This window comes from Dermacentor andersoni, chromosome 3 (genome assembly GCF_023375885.2).
Source record: "Dermacentor andersoni chromosome 3, qqDerAnde1_hic_scaffold, whole genome shotgun sequence".
Classification (NCBI taxonomy): domain Eukaryota; kingdom Metazoa; phylum Arthropoda; class Arachnida; order Ixodida; family Ixodidae; genus Dermacentor; species Dermacentor andersoni.
The window spans coordinates 203,665,213-203,692,152 of record NC_092816.1 but is presented as its reverse complement, the minus strand read 5'-3'; the positions used below and the strand labels follow the sequence as shown (position 1 = coordinate 203,692,152).

Sequence of the window (26,940 nt, the reverse complement as noted above, 5' to 3'; positions counted from 1 at the left end):
AGTGGAGGACTCCGGAAATTTCGACCACCTGGGGTTCTTTAACGTGCACCTAAATCTAAGTACACGGGTGTTTTCACATTTCGCCCCCATCGAAATGCGGCCGCCGTGGGCGGGATTCGATCCCGCGACCTTGTGCGTGGCAACTGTCAAGGAATCCTGTGTAGTGGTAGGGTGCCGCTGATGGCAACTTGCAATCTAATTCTTCACGTGCCATAAACATGCCAACAGCTTCTGGGAAAACACGTTTCACTTTCGTGTTCTACCGATTCTTATGAAAGAAGTTATCAACCGTACTTTTCAATGACTCTTTATTATTATTATTTTATTATTTAGTACATACTGCAGACCCTTTTCAGGGTCCAAGCAGGACAGGCATATGTTCTTAAAACTCAAAAGATACAGAACACAATGAAAAGAAATACACATAAAAATGAGGAGACAAATATTGCAAACTATTAAGATGTCATAACATGGTTCCAATCGGATATTGTCCGCGGAAAAAAGGAATATTTAAAACAGTCAGTTTTCGCAAAATACGGTGTCAATGAGTGAATGTGATGATGTCGGGTATGACGTGTGGTTAGAGGGGATATGTACTGTGAAGGATCCAAAGCAAACTTATGGTTAAGTAAAGAATGAAGAAACTCAAGGCGATACTTTCCTCTTCGCGTTTCAAGTGTTTCAATATTGTTAGCCGCCATGAGGTCAGTGGGGGAGTCGGTGATTTTAAATTTGGAATAGATAAACCTAACAGCTTTTCTTTGAACCCTTTCTAATTTATCTATGTTAAGTTTAGTGAATGGGTCCCAAACAACCGAAGCATACTCGAGCTTTGGCCTGATGTAAGTGTTATACGTTAGAAGTTTTACGTGAGAAGGTGAATTTCTTAGTTTATGCCTCAGAAAACACAGCTTTTTAAATGCAGAGGAGCATATGTTATCTATATGTGAGTTCCAGGAAAGACGGCTTGTGATTGTTACACCTAGATATTTGTAGCTATTAACCTGCTTTAGTGTTGATGATCCGAGTGTATACACGTGGTTAATTGGGTTCTTTTTATGTGTTATTTGCATCGAAACTGTTTTTTCAGTGTTAAGAACCATGGAAAACTCGCTGCACCAATCAAGAACATTTCGAAGACACTGGTCAAGTTCGTTTTGATCGTTAGTACACGTAATTTGCCGGAAAATGACACAATCATCAGCAAACAAGCGAATATGAGTTCCTGGAGTAACCACATTAACAATATCATTTATGTAAATCTGAAAAAGCAAAGGCCCCAAGACGCTTCCTTGGGGCACCCCAGAGGTGACTGGGAGACAACTGGAGCTGCACCCATCGACTGAAACAAATTGCACTCTATTCGTGAGGTAATCTTGAATCCACGATATTAAAATGTCTGGAAGATTAATGTTTTTTAGTTTTTGAATCAGTTTTTCGTGGTGAACTTTATCAAATGCTTTGCTGAAATCCATAAATATGGTGTCTATTTGACCATTCATATCCAGTGTTTTAGCAAAGGTGTGTACTATTGTAACTAATTGTGTTATTGTAGAATAGCCCTTTCTAAACCCATGCTGAAAGTCGCTTAATATGGAGTGTTCTTCAAGAAATTTGTTAATATGTTTAGCAATAATATGTTCGAGCATTTTACAGCATGCGGAAGTTAAAGAAATAGGACGGTAATTTTGTAGTAATGTGCAGTCACCTTTTTTAAAGATGGGAACAACTCGAGCAGTCTTCCATTCAACCGGAAGTTTTGATGACAGCAGAGATTTTTTGAACAACACAAAAAGAAACTTCGCAATTATTTCGGCATAGCGTCGCAAAAATACATTGGGTAAATTATCAGGACCAGAAGAAGTTTTAGGTTTCAGTTCTAAAAGCAAAGCAAATACACCAGGGAGGCTAATAAAGTCAACCTCCGATACAGGAAAATTTGATGCGCTTTGTACAGTTTGTACACCTGCTTCAGAGAATACGCTGTGAAAAAAATAATTAAAATGGCGTGCAATGTCAATCGGATCAGTCAAAGTATCTCCCTCCGCTGTTATTTTTGAGATATGTTTCTTGCTGTCACTCAGGAAGTTCCAAAATTTACTTGGGTCATTTTTAACAAAACTGGGTAATGTTGTGTTAAAGTAGAAGTCTTTTGACTCACGAACCGCACGTTCAAGATTATTTTTAAGCGTTTCAATCTGACTTAACTGGTGGTTTTTTTTCTTAGATCTTTTAAGTTTTCGCTTCAGTTGAATAATCTTCCGCGTCATCCAAGGTGTGCGTTTGTGAACTTTTTTGCGTTTATTCGGAACGAAGGCATTTAGACAATATTGACACATTTCGACGAATCGCTCCCACAGCTTGCAGACATCGTCATTATCATCGGAGCTCGATAAACAAGTTTCCATATGATCAATCACTGCGGCATCATCAGCCCTAGAATAATCCTTGAAACAACCAACGTGACTGGCTTTTTTGTTGTGGTAAGGGGACTTAACTAAATCTATCGATACGCTTACGAGGTGATGGTCTGAAATGCCTGTTTCGACCGATACAGTATGCATAGAATATTGACGGCTAGCAAAAACTAAGTCTAGTATAGAGGAAGATGAACCTTGTACACGAGTAGGTTGATTTACAATTTGAGCTAAATCATGAGTAAGCATGACATCAAACAGAACGTCTGCATTGCTCCCAGACTTAGCATCGCCTTGTAAGCGGTACCAGCAAACATCTGGCAGATTGAAGTCACCTATTAACAGTATTTTCTTATTTTGGAAATGAGACATGTGATGTTGTAGCTTAATAAGATAGTCGGGTGCGGCATCTGGTGGCCTGTAGCAACCATACAGGATGAAAGAATGACCCCAGCAAGAAATTTTTATGCAAAGGCATTCAAGGTCAGGAACATCATATACAAGGTCGCATTCTACAGAGTCTTTTAAGAGAATGGCTACGCCACCACCCCTTGAGGTCCTGTCCTTGCGAACAACTTTATAATGAGGAGGAAATACCAGGTCATCTGCTAAGTCCTCATGTAACCAAGTTTCCGTCAGGACTGATATGTGTGGGTCGAACTCCAGCAGTTTAAGTTCAAGCGAGTCTTTCTTGTTTGCAACGCTGCGTGCGTTAATGTTAACTATTCTCAAGCTTTTTATACTAGATTGGCCCGTGTTACTATGGCAAGACAGGCTATCTGTCTTAGTGAAGAAAGAAGCTGAGGTAAATGAACCACTCACTTTATCGGTGAGCGGTTTCGCAACTGCGTACAACTTCGCGTCACGGGCCGACTTGCGCCGATCCCGTCGTTTTTTTGAACCCTCACTTTATCATTTTTTTCGCAGTCCCAAACGTAAGGAATATTATTGATATATAACTTATCAAACACCAAGGAAACCCTTTCTTTTTTATCTCGGTTCGGCTTCGCGCTATCCCATAGTTTCTTTCTTAGTTCACGAACGTTCTTTGAAAAGTCTTCGCCAATTGAATAATCTTTTCCTTTTAGTTTCTTTCCGTTCTTGAGTATCACAGTTTTATGCCTACTGTCTAAAAGCTTTAAGATTACAGGACGTGTTTTGTCAATTGCCGGTTTACCTATCCTATGTATCCGCTCAATAGGGATAGGGTCGAGTCCTAAAATATCATGAAAAATATCTTTTTTAACGGTTTCTTCAAGCGATTCATTTGTTTCCTCTTCAGTTTCTGGGATGCCATATATGATCAGATTTGACCTCCTACTATAATTTTCAAGCTGCTCAAGCCTTGCTTCAAGCCTTTCAATCGTTGTACTCATACAACTAACCTGTTCTTGGCAGGACGTTACTCGGCTCTCAAGCCTGGACAGGGCATCTAATTTGTTCTCTATGTTCAGTAATCTGTTTTCTTTCATATCTTTTATGTCGACTGCAATATCATTAAGTTGTTGTAAAATTCGGGTCGTGTCAGGGCCTGGGTTCGATTCAATGTCTCCGGCTAACAATAATAATTTCCTCAGACACAATGTGAAAACCTGTAGCAAGCAACAAAGCCGAGGGCACGGCAGCACCAACAGGAATAGGTCACTAGAACGAAAACATTTTCCATACTTTTTGCTCACCTGCACAAGGAAGACAAACGGATTAGTGCTCCGCATTCTGTCGATGCTGCCATGCCCAGTGGTTGCAAAACGAGCATGAATCCCATTTATAGCTTGAGTGCACTGTGATGCCCCCTGCAGTCCAGGTTCCTGGCAATCAGAACGTGTTGCCGAAGAATGATGATACGGATGCCAAGATTCCAATGCTGGTGGGCGTATTTCTTGATCGATGTCTTGATGCGTTGAAAGATGGACATGCGCAGAGAGGTTCAGCACGCTGATGTCCGGGCAGCCAACGTTGAAACACCCAAGAAGGCCACACAGCTGCACAAGGAAGACAAACGGATTAGTGCTCCGCATTCTGTCGATGCTGCCATGCCCAGATGAGAACATGTGTAAATTATTTTCTGTATTGCTGGCTCATCAGTGCAATGTTTGCAAGTAGGCCGTTCTTCTGCGGGTGAGGCACTTTGGCAGTGGCGACGGCGAGGAAAGCACGTCGGATAACTTCTGCTGTGTTTTACAGGCGCTGACTTCTAAAACTTCGATCTCCTATGGCGCCCCGACCCAAGACTGCCTACAGTCGCCTTGACTGAACTTCAACTTTCCCGCGCCCATTGTACCTGTCTGCCTGGAAGTAACTGCGTCGTTTTGAGACGCAGATTATCAGCGAACAGCATCGGCACCATGACAGAAAGACTTTGCACAGGGGCGCGATCTCGGCAGAGCACCTTGGCAGCGGCGACGGCGAAGAAAGCACGTCGGATAACTTCTGCTGTGTTTTACTGGTTGGTTAAAGTTCTTTTTTTACGACTTTTCATTCGCTGTCGCTGCTACCGAGCGATTTGTTTTGGTGACGAATGACATTGGGGCTCAAACATGGCTAAGTGCTGCAGTTGCAGAGCTGAAATTGAAGACGCCGCGAGTGCTATTATGTGCTGTGAGTGCAAGTTCTGTTTTAATATGCTTCAGCATGCTTAGGCATGAGTGAACAGGAGTAAGCCGAAAAGAAAAAAGTCGGGTAAAAGAAGAGCATGGAATGATCAGCCCTGGAGGCCGTGGGTATCCAAGAGTACCACACGGCCCACTGATCAAATCTGAGATGCTCAGCTGAAGATTACGAGCATGAAATTAACTTCTCTCGTTATTTGAATGAAAAGGTAGAGGGAATAGACAGTTCAATTCAGTTGCTGTCGGATCACTTTGATAAAATTGAGGAACGCTTGTGCGGGCAAGACAGGGAAATAAACATAAAATGCAAGATCGACAAACTTGAGAAGGAGGATCCAGCTAAGGGCCTCGCCCAGCTTCAGATTGATTTTGATGACCTCGAGTGGCTCAGCCGACGTCTGAAGTTTGAAATACATGGAATTCCTGAGACTGCAGGTGAAAATCTTTTAAACAAGGTAAATCATCTTGCAAATACCTTGAATTTGATGGAACTTGCTCCGGCTGATATTTCCGCTATTCACAGGATGGCATCAAGACCAGGTAGAGAGCGTGGAGTTATCTTTCGCTTTGTCCAGCAGGACCTTTGAAATACGTGGCTTGAAAAAAGAAAATCCTTGAGGGAGAAACAAGATCATGTTTACATAACTGAGAATATGACCAAGCGCTCCCGGGCTCTCTTAGCAGCAGCGAAAACCTGGGCTAGGAGAGTTGGATATGACTTTGCATAGCATTCCAATGGGAAGTTCTTGGTGTGTAGGAAGAGTGGAGAACGTGCGCAGGTCATCAGGTGTGAGGATGACTTGTCAGCGTTGAACAATTCAAGTGTTTGTTTTTGAACTGATCCTTAGTTTTTTTTTAGTGCTCTTTTACATGGATGACTTCGGATATATCGTCCTTCGTGAGTTAGTGAAGTGGCTTGAAAGTGTACAAAGGGGATTTCCCCGATGCTTCCATTTATATGTACAATCATTGGGAAACATGAACTTGAGTGTGTGTTTAACCAAAAGAAAGGTTGTTTCGATGTAGATAAGCTAACAAAAACCTGGCAATCGCATACTTCAGAAGAATTTGAACTACCTCATACGAAAACATTCTCTGTTTTTAGGCCAATTCGTCGAGGGGGTGGTGTCGCTATGTTACTTGATAATTCTTTATCAGCCGTATTGCTCGAAAGTTCTACTTTAGTCACCGCTCATTACCAGATGTTATGTGTTCAGTTTCAAGATATAATAGTTGCTGTGTGTTACCGGCCACCTGATGGTAACTTGTCTGATTTTCTTTGCATTTTTAGATGTTTTCTTAACATTTTTAAATCAACACCAATACACTGTTATATTGGGCGGGGATTTCAATATTAAGATGGGGCATGACGGCACGAGAAAGTGTGGCTTTGAAACTATTATTGCATGCAACGGTTGCGAAAATATTATAAATGATCCACTAGAGTTACTCTGTCTTCGGAGACCGCCATAAACTTATTTATCACAAACTGTGATCTTTCATGTGTGACCTGTGCTGTCCTTACGTATCCTACTAGTGATCACATGGCGATATGTTATTCTGTAAAAACAGGTGGAGCTACGTTAATTCGGAATGCCATTCCTCATAGTTATCAGCATGTCTCGCCAGCTGCTTTAGACGCCTTCCGTTCAGAGATTGGCACTTCGCATTGGGACAATCTTTTTCCCTCAAATGGTGCGAATGCAGCCTATGACGCTTTTTTAGAATCCTTTATTTGTAGTACAAAAAAACACTTCCCTTTTAAACGAAATAAACGTAAAGGTTGTCGGAAGCCTTGGATGGCGCGCGAACTCCTACGTAAAATTGACAAAAAAAAAAATTATTTCGGAAATTCATGCGTACGGGCGACGAGGTGGACCTAATTGTTTTCAAGCAGTTCCGAAATGCCTTAAGTAACGAAATGAAGAAATCGAAGGAGCTGTGTCATATACAAGCATTTACTTTGTGCTCAAAACGAGCAGATGTCTTATGGAATGAAATAAACACTTTGATGGGCCGCAATCCGAGAACAGGACAAATTAACGAGGTGCGCCATGATGGAAACGTGATCAGTGGAGAGGCTATGGCCGATGTTTTTAATGATTACTTCGTTTACAGAGACTTTAACGACAGATCAACCACTGCTTGCCAAAGTCTTGGTCCCGAAACTACAAACACGTTTTTCCTAGCAGGTACTATTGAATAAGAAGTCCGCACAGTATTTCTTGGCGTAAAAAACAGTCGCAGCTGCGACGCCGATGGCATGCAAATAAAACCAGTGAAATATGTTGTTGATCAGATCAGTCCAGCACTAACACACAATCTCTGTATTTCGACAGGGCTTTTTCCTTCGAAAATGCAAGCGGCACGCGTATTAGCTCTCTACAAAAAGGAGAACAAGCATAACATTGCAAATTGTCGACTGATATCTATTCTCCCCGTATTTTCTAAAGGTTTTGAAAAAAAAATATTTTTAGTCACTTATCCTGTTTTTGCACCAAATATTTCCTGACAAAATCGCAGTATGGCTTCCAAAAACATAAGTCTACAGAACTCGCCCTACTGAATCAAAAACAATATATCCTGCAGCAGCTTGAACAAAAAAATAAAGTGATCAGAATTTTCGTGGATTTCACACAAGCATTTGGCTACATTTACCACAGCATTTTATTTGAAAAATTAAACCATTACGGCATTCGCGGGCTCCCACTCGTGTTACTTAAAAGCTATCTGGCGCATAGATGTCAGTTTCTGTAAATGATTTATTATCAGATAAGAAGATAATTTCAGGTGTACCACAGGGGATCGTTCTTGGTCCTTTATTGTTCACTTTATATATTAATGACCTAGTCCATATGTCCCAGAAGTTAAGTTTATTATCTACGCAGATGACACGACTACATTTGTCACCTCAGCATCAGATGTTCATCTTTCTAGTAAAGCTAATGACGTCTTACAGAAGTTACACGACTGGATAAGTAACAATAAGATAAAAACAAGTGCAACTAAAACAAAAGCCGTAGTTTTTCGTTCGAAAACCCGCCGTGGTTGCTCAGTGGCTATGGTGTTGGGCTGCTGAGCACGAGGTCGCGGGATCGACTCCCGGCCACGGCGGCCGCATTTCGATGGGGGCGAAATGCGAAAACACCCGTCTACTTAGATTTAGGTCACGTTAAAGAACCCCAGGTGGTCGAAATTTCCGGAGTCCGCCACTACGGCGTGCCGCATAATCAGAAAGTGGTTTTGGCACGTAAAACCCCATGATTTAATTTTTTTTTTCATTCGAACGGTCAACAAGTGGCTTTCCAGAATAACCTTGTATTTAGAGGCTCAGATATAGAAACAGTTATGTCAGTTAAAGTACTTGGGGTACATTTCTCCAGATTTTTGCAATGGGATGACCATGTCAATAATATTCAAATAAAAGTAAGCCGGATAACTGGAATATTGAGCCGTATCTGGTACCTTATCCCCAACTCGGTGATGTTAATGATATACAAATAGTGTTTTATTCTTATGTTAACTACTGCTATTTGGTTTGGGGAGCAACTACAGAAACAAACTTAACGAAATTACTGAGAATAAAGAAGAAAATACTGAGGCTGATAGACAACGCTATAGTTCTAGTAACTAGCAACCCACCATTTAAAGAATATAGGATAATCAAAGTGAAGGACCTATATCAATACAGGCTACTACGAGAGTACTCTCTTAGCTGCATTGTTCATGGATATGGCGAATCTTTGCTTAAAAGAAAAGGCCTATGAAACAAGAAATGCCGAAATGTGGAACGTTCCTTAATTTCGTACTAATTATGGCTTTCAGATGGTTCGATGTACTCTTCTGCGAATTCTAAATCATTACACTAGCAAAAATATGGATATGTCTCATTTATGTGTCGCAGAATCAACGGCTCTTTTTGTTGTATAAACTATGCAGGAATTTATGTGCAGAAGATTGCAGCAGTTTTATTTGTTGTATAAGCTATGTATAAACTATGGTTTCCGTTTTCCTTTATGGCTTGATCTTTACGTAAAACAATGTGTCATTTAAGAAAAAAGTGCCGCGATATTGTGATGTCCTTCAGCTGCTGCCATTGTTCAAAAAGGGGGCGTAGGATCCCTATAGCCGTCATTTGAACGGCTTTTCCCTCTGTCTCCTGTTACACTATAATATGACGAAGCAAATAAATAAATAAATAAATAAATAAATAAATAAATAAATAAATAAATAAATAAATAAATAAATAAATAAATAAATGTATTATATGTAAACGACAAAGAACTTGAAAAAATCAATTTTCATTCCTGCAGCTTTTCCATTCGGATATGTAAGGATGAACAAGGTGTAGTTTAGTGCTTAATTATTTGTCCCAAAGTTTACGCATTCACTTGACAGCGGGAGTGAGCTGTCCTCGCTCAGCGCAAAGGTGGATTCGGCGAATACGTGGTAGCCTACGCCTGCAGGACGCTAAGCAAGACCGAATCCAATTACTCCGCAAGTGAAAAGGAGTGCTTAGCTATCATTTGCGCCCTTTGAAATGTCGTTACCGACCATAACTCCTTATGTTTGCTGTCGACATTGAAAGACCCATCAGGCCACCTCGCCCGCTTGGCCGTCCTGTTACAAGATTTCGACATGCGCGTTCTCTATCGGTCTGGCCGCAAACACACCGACGCGAACGCTCTCTCTCGCTCCCCCACGTCAAGTGACACGACTTGCCTTTCTGCCATCGACTCGTTGTTTTCGTCACCAGCGCTCATCCACATGGCTGCAAAGCAGCGCAAAGATCCGTGGATTGCGGCTCTTTTGGATTACTTATCTGACTCGCCGGCGACTCGCTCTTCCCGTGCTCTCCGCCGTGAAGCTTCTCACTTTACGGTAAGGGATGGACTGCTCTATCGCCGCAACTACGCTTCAGACGGTCGCAAGTGGTTTTTCGCTGTCCCTCGCCACATCCGCGCATATTTGTGCTCCGCTTGCCATGCAGACCCAGAATGCTTCCATGCAGGTTTCTTCAAAACGTTTACCAGGCTCCGCTCGCGCTTTTATTGGCGTGGGATACACACTTTTCTCCAGAAGTACATCCGCTCATGTTCAGAATTCCAACGCCTCAAGTCTCCTGCTCAACATCCTTGTGGCCCTTGTTGCCAATCCCGTGCCCCTCTCGACCATTCGAACGCGTCGGCATCGACCTCTACGGCTCTCTAGCCTACACAGCTGCTGGGAATCACTAGCTTGTTGTCGCCGTAGATCACCTTACGCATTATGCAGAAATAGCTGCTCTACCAACCATCACAGCCTGCGAAGTGGCGCCCCCTTCCCTTTTGCAACACTTTTTACTTCGCCATGGCGCGCTTCTCAGTGACACAGGACGTGTCTTCCTTTCCGAGGTAGTTAACGCGATCCTTAGTGCATGCCGTACTACCATTAGACAACTATAGCCTATTACCCGCAGTCTAACGGCATGATAGACGGATTAATTCGCATTTTTGGCGATGGCTATGCATGTACAGTGCGTGCGACCACATCAACTGGGACCTCCTTTTGCCATATGTGACCTATGAATTGCAACACCGCCTCACAGGCCAGGACAGGCTTTCCCCTATTCTTCCTCGTACACGGCCGTGGACCTTCCTGCATCTTCGACATGATTCTCCCTTGCCGACCTGACCCATCGGAGTGCACGCCGCTTCCTGAAGCTTCCAGATACGCCGAGGAATGCCGCCAGCTACCCCGCTCTTTTAGGATTGAAGACCAATGGCAGCGATAGTTCCGTGACGATTACGACCGACCTACCAGCTCATATCAGCCGGACTCTTTAGTCTGGCTCTGGATACCTTCCACCACCCCCGGTCTTTCCTCTAAACTTCTAGCGAAGTATCACGCTCCCTACCGCGTCGTGCAACAGACGTCTCCTGTCAATTACCTTGTCGAGCCTCTCACGCTGTCCGCTGACTTAAGGCGCCGTGGAAGTGAGATGGTGCACGTGCAGCGACTCAAACCTTACTACGACCCGGTCGCCTTTTCGCAATTGCTGGTAGGTACAACGGGGCGGGGCGCTTTTCACGGTGCTCGACGTGTCTGCGCAGGCACTAGTAAGAGCGGGAGCGAGAGAGAAAATCTGGGGGCCTTTGCTCCTAGAATATGTGAGTCTGCCTAGGCACAACGAAGGAAGTTTCTTAACGCGTGTTCTATGCGTTTGTCCCCTAGGCATACCGGCATTGGGGAGTGCGGCCCAGTTTGTTTACGCTCCGCGGCTGGCTGTCCGCGTGGTGACGCAGTGGGCACGAAAGCCCCATTTGGTGATCGCTGTGTCTGAATGGGGCAAGGTTCTGACTGGTGTTGTATAAGGCGCGGGTCGCTTTTTTAATCGCGACGATAAATTGCATCTTTTACAAGCACTGCTCCAGGAGGGCACATGTAACCGGCAAACCGAGGCTTCAGGAGAGCACCTGAGGTTATATCAAAGCAGGTGTCGCAGGATCTCCGAGACACCCAAGCGGTAGCGGGGGGATCAAAGCTGGAAGCAGGGCTGCCCGTGGGTTGGGTCCGCGGAGGCCAAAGCGTGCCAGGGGGCGTTCGCATAAAAAATTGGCTGTCCAGCCTATCTTATACTCCTCTGGCACGCGCACGCTCCTGCGAGCCCCAACCCACGGGCCAGTCCGGGTTTTAGCTTTGATGTCCCCGTTGCCGCTTTGGTGTCTTGGAGGCGCCGCCAATAAAGCGTGATAATGACACGCTGGTTTAATTCGTAAAAAAGAACACGACTAAATCGCCGCCAACTTGCCATACCGGCACGCCTAGGGACAAGCGCATAGAACACGCGCTAAGAATTTCCTCCGTACTGCCTAGGAAGAGTCGTATATTCAAGGAGCAAAAGTCCCTACATTTCCTCTCTCGCAGCCGCTCTTACTCGCGCATGCGCACAAACGTCCGTCGTCTCTGCAAGTGCCACGCTCCGCTGTACCTACTAGCAACTGGAAATACGCGACCTGGTCGTCCTCTCCTCCGCTTGAGTCGCCAGGATGGCGTACTCTGCTCCGGGGGGAAGTTGTAGCTGAGAGGCGTTTGCGTCAGGCGCATCGTCAACGCCTTGCTCGAGAACAGAGCTCCCGCGCTCGGTGCCCGACGCTTGATCAACAGACCTGCCTGTGTATCGTGCAACGTTTTGGCTTGGTAATTAAACCACCTCACATCACTGAAAAGCAGATACAACCAAAATCGCACACCACTTTTCGTGCGAATCAAAAGATTAGCAGAGTGCATCAAAACTGAAATATAAAGCAAAATTTACGTCAGCTACAGAGAACAACTCTCTCACCACGCCCGTTGCTGAAGACTTACTGATCCGGCTGTCATGAGAGTTGGCTGGTAGAAGGCGAGTAGCAGCGGCCTTTCCTTATTGTTGCACGTTTAGGTATTCTGTGACCGGATAAAATAGGTCACGTTTTTTAACAACTGTGCTTGATATCGAAGTTTAATCATTCCATCACAGGGAAACCAGCCGTTGATCGCGATTGGCATTCGCTGTCCATGAGAATTTGCTCGTTTTTGTTCTTTTAACGTGCGCATGTATGCAAAGATTTGTTTTTGACGCATCAGACGCTTTGGTCACTATGTCGGTTTCGGGGGCGTTAGGGGTGCGATCTTGTACGCGTTCCAAAATCGAATGGAGGTGGTCAGTTCTTTACGTCACGAAATAGGCACTCGGTTCCATTGCGTTCGTCCGATAGCAGACGACACGGAATGATTGACAGCACATATCACGTCGCAACTGACGTCATGGCGTTTGTCACGGTCCAAATTAACCAATCGTGTGCGGCTCGGTGGAACGGACCGCCTCCGTTCTATCTTGGAACGCGTACAAGCTCGCACCCTAGATGTACATTTTGAACTCCCGTTCACTGTGTTGTTTTGTTTCAATATCGCTGAGGTACGTAGAGTCACCACCGCACTGGACTCAGCGCAGCGAGTGTTTGCCACAGGCATTGTCATTGTGTGTGTGGCATTGTCATTGTGTGTGTGACAATGCGTGGCATTGTCATTGCCACACATTCTCATTACATTATTAGCGATTCCAAAGCAGCAGCACGCAATTTTGCGAAAGGTCGGGTCTCGGCTCCCGTAAAACACATAGTAGACACCAACCAACACCCACGACCAATCCAGATCATTTGGGCACCAGCACACTCCTCCCTACCCGGCAACGATGCCGCCCACACCGCCGCTCGAGGACTCGCCAACCGAGCACCTGGACGGCTCACGCTAAGATCAGAGAGGGATCGCATGGTCAGTTACCAGGAAATAACCCAGCACTACAGGTTAGCCAGGGCAGTGTACCCGCCAGCACACAAATCGCTTAACGAGCGACAAGAAGTAGCTTGCAGATGACTTTAGACGAACACCTACCCCAACCCCGTAGCCTATCACTACTACTACCCGGACCAATACCCAAATACATGTAAGCATTGTAAGCAAAAAATGGCCAGGCGTAGCTTGGTTAAGCCAAGAATGCGTTGCATATTTGGGAGTTGGGAGGAGCGGGAGTCAGGTGGTGGCTGCGGCCGCGCGCGACCGCGCGAGTTGGGGCCCAGCTTTTCCTCCGTGACGTCACGCGCCGGCGCAGCGCCCCTAGCGGGAGGAGCGGGAGTCAGGTGGTGGCTGCGGCCGCGCGCGACCGCGCGAGTTGGGGCCCAGCTTTTCCTCCGGCTGTCGCGACGTCATCTCACGTGGTTGCGCTAAAGGTCAATGGTGGCTGCCCGGCCGTGCCCAAGGGCTGAACTGAGTGATTGCAATAAGCAACGCATAAAAGCGGATCTATTCCATATTATGTGGTCGTGCCCTGCCGAAAATCGCACAAATCACGAAATAAGTAATACTGAGCAGTAGGAGGCCGTGTTGCTCAGCTCCGACCCTGACCTGCAGGCCAAGGTCATCGAGAGAGCTGTAGGTGCCGCCCGGGCCCAGGGGCTCGTGGCTGCCTAACAACAAGGTCATCCGTCAATACCTTGTTTTTCAATAAAGTCTTTACTCACTCACTTGCCACAGGCGCTACGAGCGACCGCCAATCCCCAGCGGCGCTGTCCTCCAACCCCTGCATTGTCGCTCAACGGAAGCACGCGCGAGACACCACGTTTGCGTAAATGCGACATAAGCGCATCATATTTTTTAGTGCATCACCAGTAATGCGATGCGCCAGCGTTTTCATGTAGCGCATGAGCCCTGGTGCGATGGTGGCGGCACACGTTGTCGCACATCGAAGGCAAATAAGTGCTTCCGCCGCCACGCCACGCAGAAGCTTCGCGAGTGAAGCAGATCTGCAGAAAATTCCATTTCACACAATTTCTAATGTGATGCGAGCCCGTGTACACACTGTGAAAGTCGACTTCCGCGTCTCAATCTAACCCTGCCTGCCGCATTAATGTGACACACTTTCCTAAAGCACTAGCCCCGTTTACATGGATACGATGCGCAAGGAAGCTGATGCGATGCGATTTGCAAGTTGTCGCATTCATGTAAACTCAGCTAAATATCGCTTTTGCGTAAAACCTCAGCCACCACAACAGCTCAGCTCTTCAAGTCGGCGGCGTCTGTCTGAAGCCGCAAAGCAAGCGAACAAGGAAGGCGCCCGGATGTGCAGAAAATCGCGCGTCGGAGAAAGTACCAAGGAGCGCGAGCGCGCGGCAAAGTAATGCCACCTAAAGGAAAGTGTAGGTAACGTTGAGCGAAGGCTGGAAAGACAAGCGGAGAGGGGGTGCAGCGAAACCATGAGGCGGGAAGGAGGGTATGGCGAAAGCGTGAGAAGAAAAGGGTTGTGCGGCGACCATCGCTGCCAGATGGAGTCAAAGTAGCCCGCCTTGTCTGGGAGGTTTGTCTGCTGTGGCTGTTCCGAATCGCGCCCACGCGTCACCCCCGCGCTGGTTCTCCCGATCTCCAGATCAGCGAGGAATACATCTACAAGCACATATTAGTTTAGAAACAGAACAGACCAAATACTCACCAGTCAGGAATCGAACCCGGATACACAGCATGGCAGACGGACATCTATAGCACTACACTATGCCACCATAGCGATTGGCACTGGGTAAAAGGGTCCTAAAATATTTTGTAGGTTACGTTGCAATAGTGTACCACAGATTCGGTAAGTGCTCTTAATATGCCAGTGCCCAGTATTTGACAACCTATAACATAAGCATGTTTTATTTCAGTGCACTTTTTGAAAGAAGCGTACATTGAACCCGCCACGGCAGTTCAGTAATTATAATGCTCAACTGTTAATCTCGAAGACGCGCGTTCGCTCCCGGCTGCGGCGACATTTCAATAGAAGCAAAATGCCAGAGGCCCGTGTACTCTATGATGTCATTGGACATTCAAAAACCTCAATGTCATTAAATTTATCCGGAGCCTTCAGTTATGGCGTTCCTCAGCAGACACGGGACGTTAAAAACCAAAAACCTCTCGCTGTTTAACAAGCATTTTGCAACGCTTTCTTGCAATCACATGCATTATTTATTGATTAAAAGGAACACTAATTTCAGTCGAAATAATTTTCGGCTATTTAGACCAATTCAGACATCAGAATGTACTGCTTAATCCTTACTGCCTGCTTTCTACCAGCTTACATCTCAAGCGCTGTGCTGCGCGCCAAGTTTGAGCGAACCGGTGGAACAGTCAGACCTCCGAAGTTCAGAAACATCTGCAAATAACGCACTCAAGAACATGCGCCAATGCGCTTCTAGGTTTCTGAAGAGACATAGGATGCTTTATTCAGTGTCGAAGTGTACAAACTTCGCGCGCCATTTTTGTCAGCAGGTGTAATGTAACTTCTTCATCTTTGTTACAATGTTTATAAGCTTGCTGCTCATCCAGCACCGCGGGAACTCTTCAACATTGCTCAGCGCACTTTGCACGATGCCTAAAGTTTGAGCGAAAGCGCTTGGATATGCGAGGTCCTTGATATATGGCGAGGCAGAGCGTCAGTGCTTCTTCAAGCCTGCTTTCTTTGCGCAAGATGACAACTTCACCCTCTGTACAACAGATGCTCTTTGAAGACTCAGTCCACAGAATCCTTGGTCCGGGCCCGTTCTCGTCTGGAGTGCGATCCTAAAATTACGAAAAAGTTCAAAATATGAAATTCTCTTTGTTCTATGAGTAATAATAGAGACAACTAGAACTGTAATGTACGTTACAGTTCTGACAACTTCTAGAGTCACGTGGAAACACTTTTCGTGTACTTTCTAAGTGGCTTGCATCACGAGTGAAGTGTCACACAAATACATGATTTTGCATCACCAAAATAGAGCATTTTAGCGTGCAGCCACCAACTGGACGAGAGATCAAACATTAACGAATGAGACAAAATGAAACTATAGTTTAGAACATCAGCGTACTTACTGAAGCAATCAGCGAGTGTTTCGCGTGTCTCCCTCTCAGCTCATCAATGCTGGTGAAGTCCATATCACGACTGTACAGTTTTGTAACGACCTCTAACTTTATTCAGTTGGTTCACGATTTCGACAATCTTCTGGTTGAACCTCATCTCTGCTTCGATGCCAAGCTGGAAAGAGGAAGCGGTATTTCAGTTCATCATTACATGCGTAATTTCACCATGAAAGTTGCAATACTAACAATTTCTTCGTTCAAAAAAAAAAGCTTGGCAGCCGAGCGGGTGGGTTGACCTTGCGCATCTTGATAGTGCTGTGCAACAGCACCACCATTATTTCCTTGTTAAAAGGTCCTGTTGGACCTAAAGCCTTCCCGACTGCCTAGGAAAACGAATAACTGGTTACCGACTCTTCTATTTCGAAGGACACGACTATTTCAATATTCTCAACCGAAATCCAGGTCTACATTTAAATTCGTATTATTGGTTTCTGTCCTTAGTTCGCTATTCGCAAAGAGCCATTACAGTATGCATTAAGCATTACGCAATGTTCATCTGCATGTATATCACACTAAACCATCCGTTTCAATTATTAAGTCTTGCGCTCTTATTGGGTTGGTAATACTGGCTGTCTCCGGCATTTACTCACAATATGTATTGCACTCATCAAAATAGCGATTACTTTTCTATGGTTAAGATTCAGAAGAAGTGGCATTTAAAGCGTCTCTCCCACACAAATTTAGAATAGCCTGTTGAGTATACATACTTCCAGTTCTTTCGACGCAGATTCGGAGTCGATTAACTGTGGCACTAAGGACACAGCTACGGCCTGGAGTGCAGCCTTCTTGGAAGCTTCACTTGCTTCTCGTCGTTGTGCCCTGTGCCGCCTTGCCTCCGCAAGCCGCGACAGAAATACAGCCTAGGATTTGAACATGTTGGCATTGATAAGTGCATTACAGTAGATATATTGTTCGCCAAAATTTACATTTGGGCAATGCTGACATAAATCTATTCACGGCTATTCAAGCTGCAGCAATGTTAAAAGCACCTTTAGTCCTTTTGTACGTCCTCTTACGTCCTTCCGCGATTTTTCCCAAAGCATGTTGGGATAGATATTTGCGAGTGCCTCTCCTAACGCAAAGTACTTCCATCGACGTAGGGCAGTATTTTTGTCCTGAATTGCATTGTTTTCACTGAAACAAAGTGAGAAGGCAATAGTTTCTGCTTTATTAATCCCGTGGTAGAATTGTGCCAAGCTCGAAATAGGTTACATGTAACTGCAGCGACGACACGTTTAGTTTTAACCGTAAAAGTATAGATAATACCATTACATATAGAAACGCAAGCCAGTACTTGCCGCCTTTATAGACTTGCTTTTCAAGTAATACTTGAGAAACAAACAGCCGTGTCTTAGTGTATTACTTATTCGAGAAAATGAATCGGCTTATGGTGACTGTTTGCGGTGTTGTTCTTCCGTAATTTCCATTCTGTTGAGCAGTGGCTGAACGAAAGCACAAAGCTGGGGTAGCTTGTTGTCTATTGACCAGTGAAGACTTGCGAGAGTTTTCTGCAAGGAATCAGAATCACAGTCTGCTTAACTTGGTTGAAAAAAAACTTTTATTCGGCAACATGTCTCATCTTCATTAACAACAGTTTTATTTTCTCAAGAAATGTGGCACCGCTGCGACTTAAGGCGTCAATGGACACGTGTTTAAGCCTCGGAAGTCCAACTACAGATATCGCAGTTTCTTGAGCATGCAAAAACAACAAATCGAAACATTATTTTGTTCCTTTAAACACTGACAAAAATGCTACGTTAAGTAGAAGCAGATGAAATTTTACACTCAATGTGTTCCTTTCTCCAAGCCTCTGCCTCTGTATAACATCGTATAACCGCACATCGACATCACGCAATAACTACACAAAATATCATGTGCTCCCGTTTTCGGCAGGGCGTACTCTCGTCGCGGAAGCAAAATGAACAATAAAAGCGGCTTGCCAGGATGCGCGCCGCTTTTTGCTCACGTATTCGCCACCATCGTGTCCATAATCGCGGTGCACCACGGTTGAGTGCCGCACAATCGTCGTCACGCTAAATTCGAGTAAATATGTGCAAGTACATTCAAATGATTACCAATATTTGGGGCCCGGAACTCTTGCAACGATGCTTCTGTTTGCGCGCTGCATGTTGGCAATGGGTGCTGGCCTGGGACTGCACCAGAATACGTTGCAATAGGTGCATCAACACTGATAAGTAATCCAGAAGTAGGAAAACCAGAGAACGAAATAGGACAGAACAGAGGTATGAATAAGTCTAAGAAACGGTTTTTTTCTTGTGCGAAAGCATCAAATATCCCAATGAGCGAAACCACCTGGAATCTGTAGCAGCAAAACTACACGCAAATTCCAATTGACAGCGACGCTACGTGACGAGCGCACCTCGGTGGAGCGAAGAGAGCGAAACATCCTTGGTGGCCAATGCTGCTTCATCGGTTTCTCGTCGTCGCAGGTCGTTGGTGGCATGCGGCGTTGGCACCGTAAGCTGCTTCTGCTTGCTGTGCTTACCCGAAAAAATAACCTACGCGAATTTAATCGCAAAAGTCCGTAAAATACCCCGCAGCAAAACTCGAAAACACTACTCGCAGCGCGAAACCCGAAGGACGACTCAGCGGCGTTCAATTGAACATTATTGTTTTCGCATTCACAACTCATAAGAAGTGCTTAGTTGTCCTCGGATTTATTTTTCGTTCCCACTCTCACATGGCGCGATTTTAGCAGTGCGATGCCCTAAAGCCCGGAAAGAAAAGGTAGCAGCGTTCGTGCTTGTCGTTTTGCTAAACCTTGATACTTTTTGCACTTTCGTACGTCATGCTGCTAAAACCACGCCATGACCGTATACCTACTCGCCCACATCGCTATTCTTATCCAGTCTTTCATGTAACCGACATGCAAGTCACCTCACTTGGGTCTGCTGCGTACAAACCAGATATTCGATGTTGTCAATGGCCTCAGTTGCTAGTAATGGACTGCGTCGTTGTTCAAGCTAACGGCCCACGTCATTTGACAGCAGTGGCATACCATGGGCTCTGAAATACGTTAGGGCGGTTACGCGATAGCAAGAAAATGAACGACTTTTTTCTTCTCAGAATTCGTAGCCTCTCTGACAGAGCAGAAAACTAACGTTAAAACGCTTAAGAACACATTTAGAGTATACATCCCTATAATTCGAAACCACACGCACCGCTATTTCATTTTTAACTCGAAGTGCCTGCCTAGCTCGGGTCACATAAGTCTAGAAGCCGTACATAACAAAAGGCAGAAAAATTCAATAAAGGCACTTACCCATACGAGCATGGTGAACCGGGCTTTGCCCGCAGTATGCACACCAGGATGCTTGGTACGGCGCTGCCGGCTGGTGAGAACCATCAGTAGACCGAAAATAACCGTCGCACTCACAGCTGTTTTCAAAGTTGCAGCGGCCCCGCAAGACGCCTTTTACGTCGCAAGACGAAAACATATTCCTCTACAAAAGTGGCCGTAACCCCCTTTAACAGAAGAGGCACCTACAGTACGTTGAATGCGAGACAAAAACCTTAGCAACAGCGTTACAGCCAGTTCGAGCCACGTGCACTTGATCGTGTTCGATGGTTTGCCCATCAACGTGTGGCACGTCAAACTAAACGCTATCGCTTTTTGAGCAGCAGGCACACCCTTGCACTTCGGATCTACGGCGGCAGCCACCGGCAACGCGGCGCTGACACAGCAATTGGAGACGCGTGAAAACGCTCGGTCACCGTCCCTAATGTGGCTGACGAAGGCGCAGTATCGTTGCCTGTGTACTAAGAACGCGACTAAAAGTTTACGTAATTTTCTTCAGTGCTGGCTAAGCGCCCAGCAGCAGTCAAGATTTTCCAAGTCAGTCATATACAACATCCTTCCCTCAAGCAACCGCTGTAACGGTTTAAGCGATGACAAAGAATAAGTTTAAGTACCCAATTCCAAAATGAGGGCAGCCAAAATATCTTCCTATGATAATTGTTTTAGTATCCTATTTCTTTAAGGGCAACTAATACCGTTAACGTTTGTTACCTTCTGCCATAATTGAACCGTAATATAAAGAAAACTGTAGATAATACATTCTTATGTTTGTAAGATGTAACTGCTGCTAATCACGGCTTCTGATGCAAAGGACTTAAATATTCGCTCCAATCCAGTGGAGCCGCGCCAGAAAATGCACCGCATGGTCCTCGGCTGTCTATATTTGGGACAGGGTTTAATGGCCGCATAATAGCATGCCGCATTCTTATCACCTTTCATATGCGGATCTTCACTGCTCTTTGTGCCGTATATGACTTTTTTACGCATGACCCTTCTTGCGAGGCCGCATATATATGCCTTTAAACATGCGGCACGCCGATGAGTACCACTTATATCTGGGAGGTTAACCAGGACATGACTAAGAATGTACAGGCGCGTTAAAATGCGGTTGTAACTGTTACTACGCAAGAACGCTCCCCATAGGAAAAAAGAAACTGCTAAAATCCTTGACAAATCACCACTTCGGCTGTCATACCGTTCTGCACCATCTTCCGTTAAATTCTCTTAACGCTTTGAATTTCCTTTCACGATCAATACTCGTGTAGTTTACATGTCGATTGAATATTGCTAGCACGCTTAAGTGATTTAATCATTAGATGGGTGCTAAACTTATTCATCATCAAACACCAACCCCTTGCCCAATAACTGCTGTTACGGTTAGCTTTGTGCGGGAATGAATGGAGCGGATCCAGAATGGCTGCGACACGACGTGCCCAATCGACACGCTCGTCAACATGAAAAGATTTGTCCGTCGGGTGTGTGCGCCGGAATTACGCGCGGAATGTGCAAATGCTACCCTCCTTTGACCTATGTCTCCGCCTCAACGCGAGGGGGTGATTCCTCTCTGTATTCCTGCGAGTGGGTTGACACGACGTGGCCTATGTTCAATCCCTCTACTCCAGGGAGTGGTTTCTCTCCGTATTCCTCTGTGTGGGTTGATTTGACGTGTACTGAGAAGGCCCTCTACCAGGCAGGAAGAAAGAACGAGGTTGCCTGGATGGTGGAGGGTATAAGAAAACCAGCGAGCCGCCAAGTGGAGGCACACCTTCTCTGCCCTTGCGTGCCAGATGCACACACGCAGAACGTTTCTATACTTTTTAAAGCGAAGGTTTATTTGCCTCTTCCTTCGACTTTCCCACTGCTCCTGCTGCTGTGAGCTGTTGTCACGCACACCGCGTCGGGGGGTGGTTCAGAGCGTGTATATAGATGATAGCACAAGTAAGAGAGGAAAGGCGACATGAGAAACTCGTTTTCAACCCACCACGTCATATGTGCACAATGCCCTCTGGAGCTCCCTGGCCATCGCCACATTAGCCGCTTGACCGCTGTAATTATCCGTGACTCCCCTCAGACCTGGATCTCGCCCTAGTGACGGACAAGGCGTTCCCTACCCGCATTAGCACGTCCACGCACAGAGACACCACCCCGGATCTCTACTTCGTGAAGAACACAGCCGATGCCGCTGGTCCCGTCTTGCGGAGGATCTTGGCAGGGACCATCTCATACTGGCCATGCACTGACCCCCCATCGTCAGGAAGCCCAAGTCGTACACGTGGGTCGACTTGGACCTCTTCCCCAAGACTCGCGCCTCACGACTCCCTCCCGACACTGCCCCGAACCTCTAGACGTGGACGGCTCAGCTCAAGGCTGACATCGGTAAGGCCACGGAAACATTCAGCACGGATATGCCAACCGTGAAGATGGACAGCCACCTTGTCCACTTGCTCGAGGCCAAACAGCCTCTACTGACACAATGGAAGAGCCAGCGTCTCAACCGCAGGCTCCGCAAACGCATTGCAGAACTGAAGAAGACCATAACGGATAACTGCAGCACCCTATCCAAACAGCAATGGGACGAGGTCTGTAACTCGGTTGACGAACAGGTCCGCAACAGGAAGACGTGGAACTTACTCAAACACCTGCTTGACAACACCAACACCAGCGCAAACCAGCGCAACTCGCTCACCAAAGTCCTTCACTAGGCCAAAGGCACCGCTTCGCCGGATGACGTCGTCAAGACCCTTGTGTATAAGGACCCGCCGATACCCACATGCCCGCCGACCCTACATCCCTATACACAGGTACCGACAACACCCTCCTCGACGCCGAATTTTCCGTCGAAGAGGTACGCCGGGCTCTCCACGAACTTAACGGCCGTTCCACCCCGGGCCCCGATAGCATAACCAACAAGCTCCTGCGAAACTTAGATGACCTCACGGCCGCCATCAATGACGTGTGGGGGCCCCGGCGAGTTAGCTGACGCTTGGAAACTAGCCCAGACGATCCTCATTCCAAAACCGGGCAAGGTGCCTGGCGTCGATAACCTTCGCCGCATCTCGCTCACGTCGTGCGTGGGTAAGGTGGACGAGCATGTCCTACTCAACAGAGTCGGCCGGTATCTCGAAGACCAAGACTGTTCACACACCACATGATCGGCTTTCAACCCGGGCTCTCAACGCAGGGTACGATGCTTCTCCTGGAACACCAGATAGACGCCGGGGCCTCGTGGGACAGCCGCGTGATGCTCCGCCTCGACCTGGAGAAGCCGTTCGATAACATCGAGCACTCGGCAATACTTAAGGCGATCGCGGACGTGGGGCTCGGATGCCGGTTCTTCGAGTTCGGCCGCTCCTTCCTAACCCGTTACAAGGCCGTGCTGCGTGCCGGAGGCTTCACGTCGGAAGTCGAGCTCAGACAGCGTAGCACCCCCCAGGGCTCCGTCTTATCGCCGACGCTGTTCAACCTGGTGATGATTAGGCTATCCGAACGCCTCTCGAAGATACGAGGTCTCAGCCATACGGTATACGCAGACGACATCACCATCTGGTGCTCCGAGGGGTCGGATGGCTTTATCAAATCCGCTCTGCAGGAGCCAGTCAAAACCGCCGAGTCCTACCTCGACCACACGGGCCTCAAGTGCTCCTCCTCCAAATCGGAGCTGTTGTTGTACTGTCCAAAACGACAAGGCAAAGGGCCTAAGGGTTGGAAACCCCCTTCTGAGTGCAACATCACCGTCCGAACCAGACACGGTTGCCCAATCCCCAGGGTCGACTCCATCCGAGTACTGGGAATCATAATCGATGCGGGCGGATCAAACATCCAAACGGTCCACAAGCTGACGACAAAGATAGACAACGCAATACGACTCGTAGGCAGAGTGGCCAACCGTCACCATGGCCTCAAAGAAGACATTCTGCTGCGTGTCGTACACGCATTCGGCCTATGTCACTTTACATACGTCGTAGCAATGCATAAGTGGAAACAGTCGGAGCGTGACAAGCTCAATACACTCGCCCGAAAGGTAGTGAAGCGGGCCCTTGGGCTTCCGATCACCATGCCGACGTATCGACTCCTCGAGCTCGGGGTGCACAATACGCTCAAAGAGATCGCTGAGGCTCAGGAGAGAGCGCAGATGATACGACTGACGATGACCAAGACCGGCCGTCACATCTTGCGCGAGCTCGGCTGCTTCCCACCGAACACCCAGGATCCACCGGAGTTTACGCCGGTTCCCCGCGAGCTCCGCGACCTGATCACGATCGCATCCATTCCGCGAAACGTACATCCAGAACACAATCGAGGCAGGCCCCTAGCCCTGGCGACCGAAATCCTCAAACGCATAAACAAGAAAGCGGACGACGCCGCTTTTGTGGAGGCCACCGCCTACCGATGCAACCGAGTCTTCGCCGCGGAAGAGGTCTCATCCTCGCCGCGTAGCCTAAACGCCGCCACGGTACTCACACGCGACCCCGAGGTGGCGGAACAAGTGGTCATAGCCCTGGCAATGCTCGACGATAAGCGAAATACAATATTCAGTGACTCGAAACCGGCCGTCAAAGCGTTCGAGAGAGGAGTGGTCTACGACCAGGCGTTACGCGTCCTCCGCGGCGCTCATCCGAGCTTTCTCAAGCACCACACCGTCATCTGGTTTCAGGCCCACCTGGGTCGGATCCCGGGCGCCCCGCCTAACCTCAACGAGACAGCCCACGACGCTGCGCACGCGCTTACCGACCGCGCCGTCACCCCCAGGCAACCGCGTCTCGATGAACGGGAGGCGAACAGGGACGCCCCAGTAACGTACAATGAAATCACCGAACACCTTTACTTGGGACGACGTCTCTTTCCGCCCCCGCAACACAAACAGGCCGCAGGCGCTAACGCTACACTTTTTACAAACACATACTTATCGAAACCCCACCACCTTACACATCATCTACCCGGACATCTACCGCGACGATGCGTGCCCCTCGAGCGGGGTCACGGCGACACTCGCACACGTGCTCTGGGAGTGCAGAAACGTTCCGCCCAACACTACTTCCGACAAGTGGGAGAAGACCCTACGAAGCCCGCTCCTGCAAGACCAGCAATGGGCCGTCCAGCAGGCTCGCGCAGCGGCTGCCAGGTACTCCCTGTCGGTCCCTGCGTGGGAGACGCCCACTGCGCGCTGACGTGCGTCCTGCAGGACTCTTTTAAAACTTTGTCCAATCCAATCCCCTCAAAAGCATTGCAGAAACTGCAGCGTTTCCCTTTCTACTAACGTGCCAGGCCACAGGGGATGTAGACAGAACTGTAGAGAGGAGAATAAGGAGAGGGAGAAGAGGCAGTTCCAATATAAAAGAGAAAGAGGTGACGTGAGAAGGCACGGAAACCCCACTACTACACGACAGCGGTTGCGGGGAAACAGGTTAAGCTTAAGTTCAAGATACCGTACAGTACATTGCTGCTATTTCGGGAAATAAACGCCATGCCAATATGTCAAGCGGGCAACTTGCGCAGGGCGTGAAAAAGCAGAGTCGCATTAATTAAAGCGCACCGCAGGGCCCAGGAGACACTACGAAAGCGGTCGACCATCAAATCAACACTTCCGTGGGCGCCGCATTAGTTTTGCGGCTATAGAATTCCTAGAGATCGTGGATTTGATCCCAATCGGGGCAGCCGCATTTTGATGGGGGCGAAATAGAAAACGCAAGTGCACTTAAATTTTTGAACACGTTAAAGAACATCACGGTGTCAAAATTAATCCAGAGTCGGCCACTACGATTGCTCCATAATCCGACTGTCGTTTTGGAAGGTACAGCCCCATAATCTAATTCAATTTCAATACTTCTGCCGCAATGCGATGTGCCATGCGAGCAAATGACAACGCTGAACCCTCCCAGAAGTTATAAAATATGGCGCACAAGAGCGCTTCAAGCAAAAACCTCTCCCTGCGTGTTCTGTGTACTACGCAGACAAACAGCAGTGGTTCACGCAAGGTAACGTTTAACACCAACTCACCACTCTTATGTTAGCCTAAACGTTGAAGAAATTAAACTTGAGCCGTCAAAATCACCGCTAATCATCGTCAATCAAAGCATCCAGCACGGAAAGCTTCGCTTACATCGATTCTCACAGTGCGTGAGCCCTGCATAATTTTTGTCTTGGCTCGCACTGCTAACCCTTTAATGATGCATTGATCTTTTGCTGTTATTTTTTTACGTCAGCTCGTCTTCCCTGGCAGACCCTCTCCAATGGTCAACCTGGTTGGAGCTCCAATCAGACACTGTTGAAGGTTGTCGAAACCCCGTCCCGTCAACTGGTGGCAGCCTTAACACTGCACATAAACGTCACAGTTATTTTCTTGAAATTACTTTTTTTAAGCATGGTGAGAAGTCATATAAACTGTTTTTCTTTGTGGTAATTTTGTTGAGGAACCTCGCTATTAGTACAAGACCAAACAGGCTTGGGTTATGAAACAAAATTCCCACGAAATTAGGGCGAATTCTCTGCTAAGACGCATTTTTTAAAAATTCCTACCGACTGTGTGAAACTGGAAGTTGCAACCTTCTATTACCTGCCGGTTCCAGGCACAGGGAAGCAGATGGAGGAGCGCCGGTACCCGACACGAGGCCATGGTGTAGAAGTCGCTATCGCCCAGCGACCCCCCGTACCAGCCGTATGTATCGGCCATGTCGTCGAGGGTTGAGTACAACCGGTCGTATTCTGGCGACCGTCGCATGGCGTGCAGGTCCAGCAGGGCGACGGCGCTATTTAAGCCTGGGTTGCCGCCCATGGTCGGGGGATCCCCGCAACCGCCCTGCCTTGGAGCAGCGCCCCTTTGATGGTGCAAAGAACGAGCGTACCTGCCGCAAGATAGTGTGCATTACACCAGACGAACAAAGGCTGCGTTGGTCGATACTGTATTAAAGAAAAATTGCCACACACTTCCTATATTTGCCATCAAAAGAGCAACGTTCCCATCCGGAAATTCAGGCTACGTGCTGGCTGCATATTTTGCTTGGATGTTAATAAGAACAATTAGTTATGTTAGCGTTAGTAACAGTTACTGAGGCAATTAAGGCGGTGAACGCTACTAATCCGACTCGTGTACCGGCTTCAAAACGTCTACGCATCTGAAATGAATGTATTTCAATATCGCAATCTTGGCAAA

At 47.1% G+C, this 26,940-nt stretch overlaps 1 protein-coding gene and 1 long non-coding RNA gene across 2 annotated transcripts in view; both read right to left on the bottom strand.

The window, feature by feature from the left end:
• The window catches only part of LOC140216632 (xyloside xylosyltransferase 1-like), a 28,808-nt gene extending 2,120 nt beyond the window's left edge, over positions 1 to 26,688 (bottom strand). Inside the window, exon 1 of the mRNA XM_072287012.1 lies at positions 26,344 to 26,688. Coding sequence (XP_072143113.1) covers positions 26,344 to 26,562 — 219 coding nt within the window. The 5' untranslated portion in view covers positions 26,563 to 26,688. The remainder of the gene's footprint in view (positions 1 to 26,343) is intronic.
• Positions 15,770 to 16,572, bottom strand: LOC140216631 (uncharacterized). The gene is made up of 2 exons (XR_011893207.1): positions 16,424 to 16,572; positions 15,770 to 16,132 (listed from the first exon to the last, which is right to left on the bottom strand). It is a non-coding gene; the product is annotated as an uncharacterized lncRNA (long non-coding RNA).
• Positions 26,689 to 26,940: the final 252 nt, after the last annotated feature.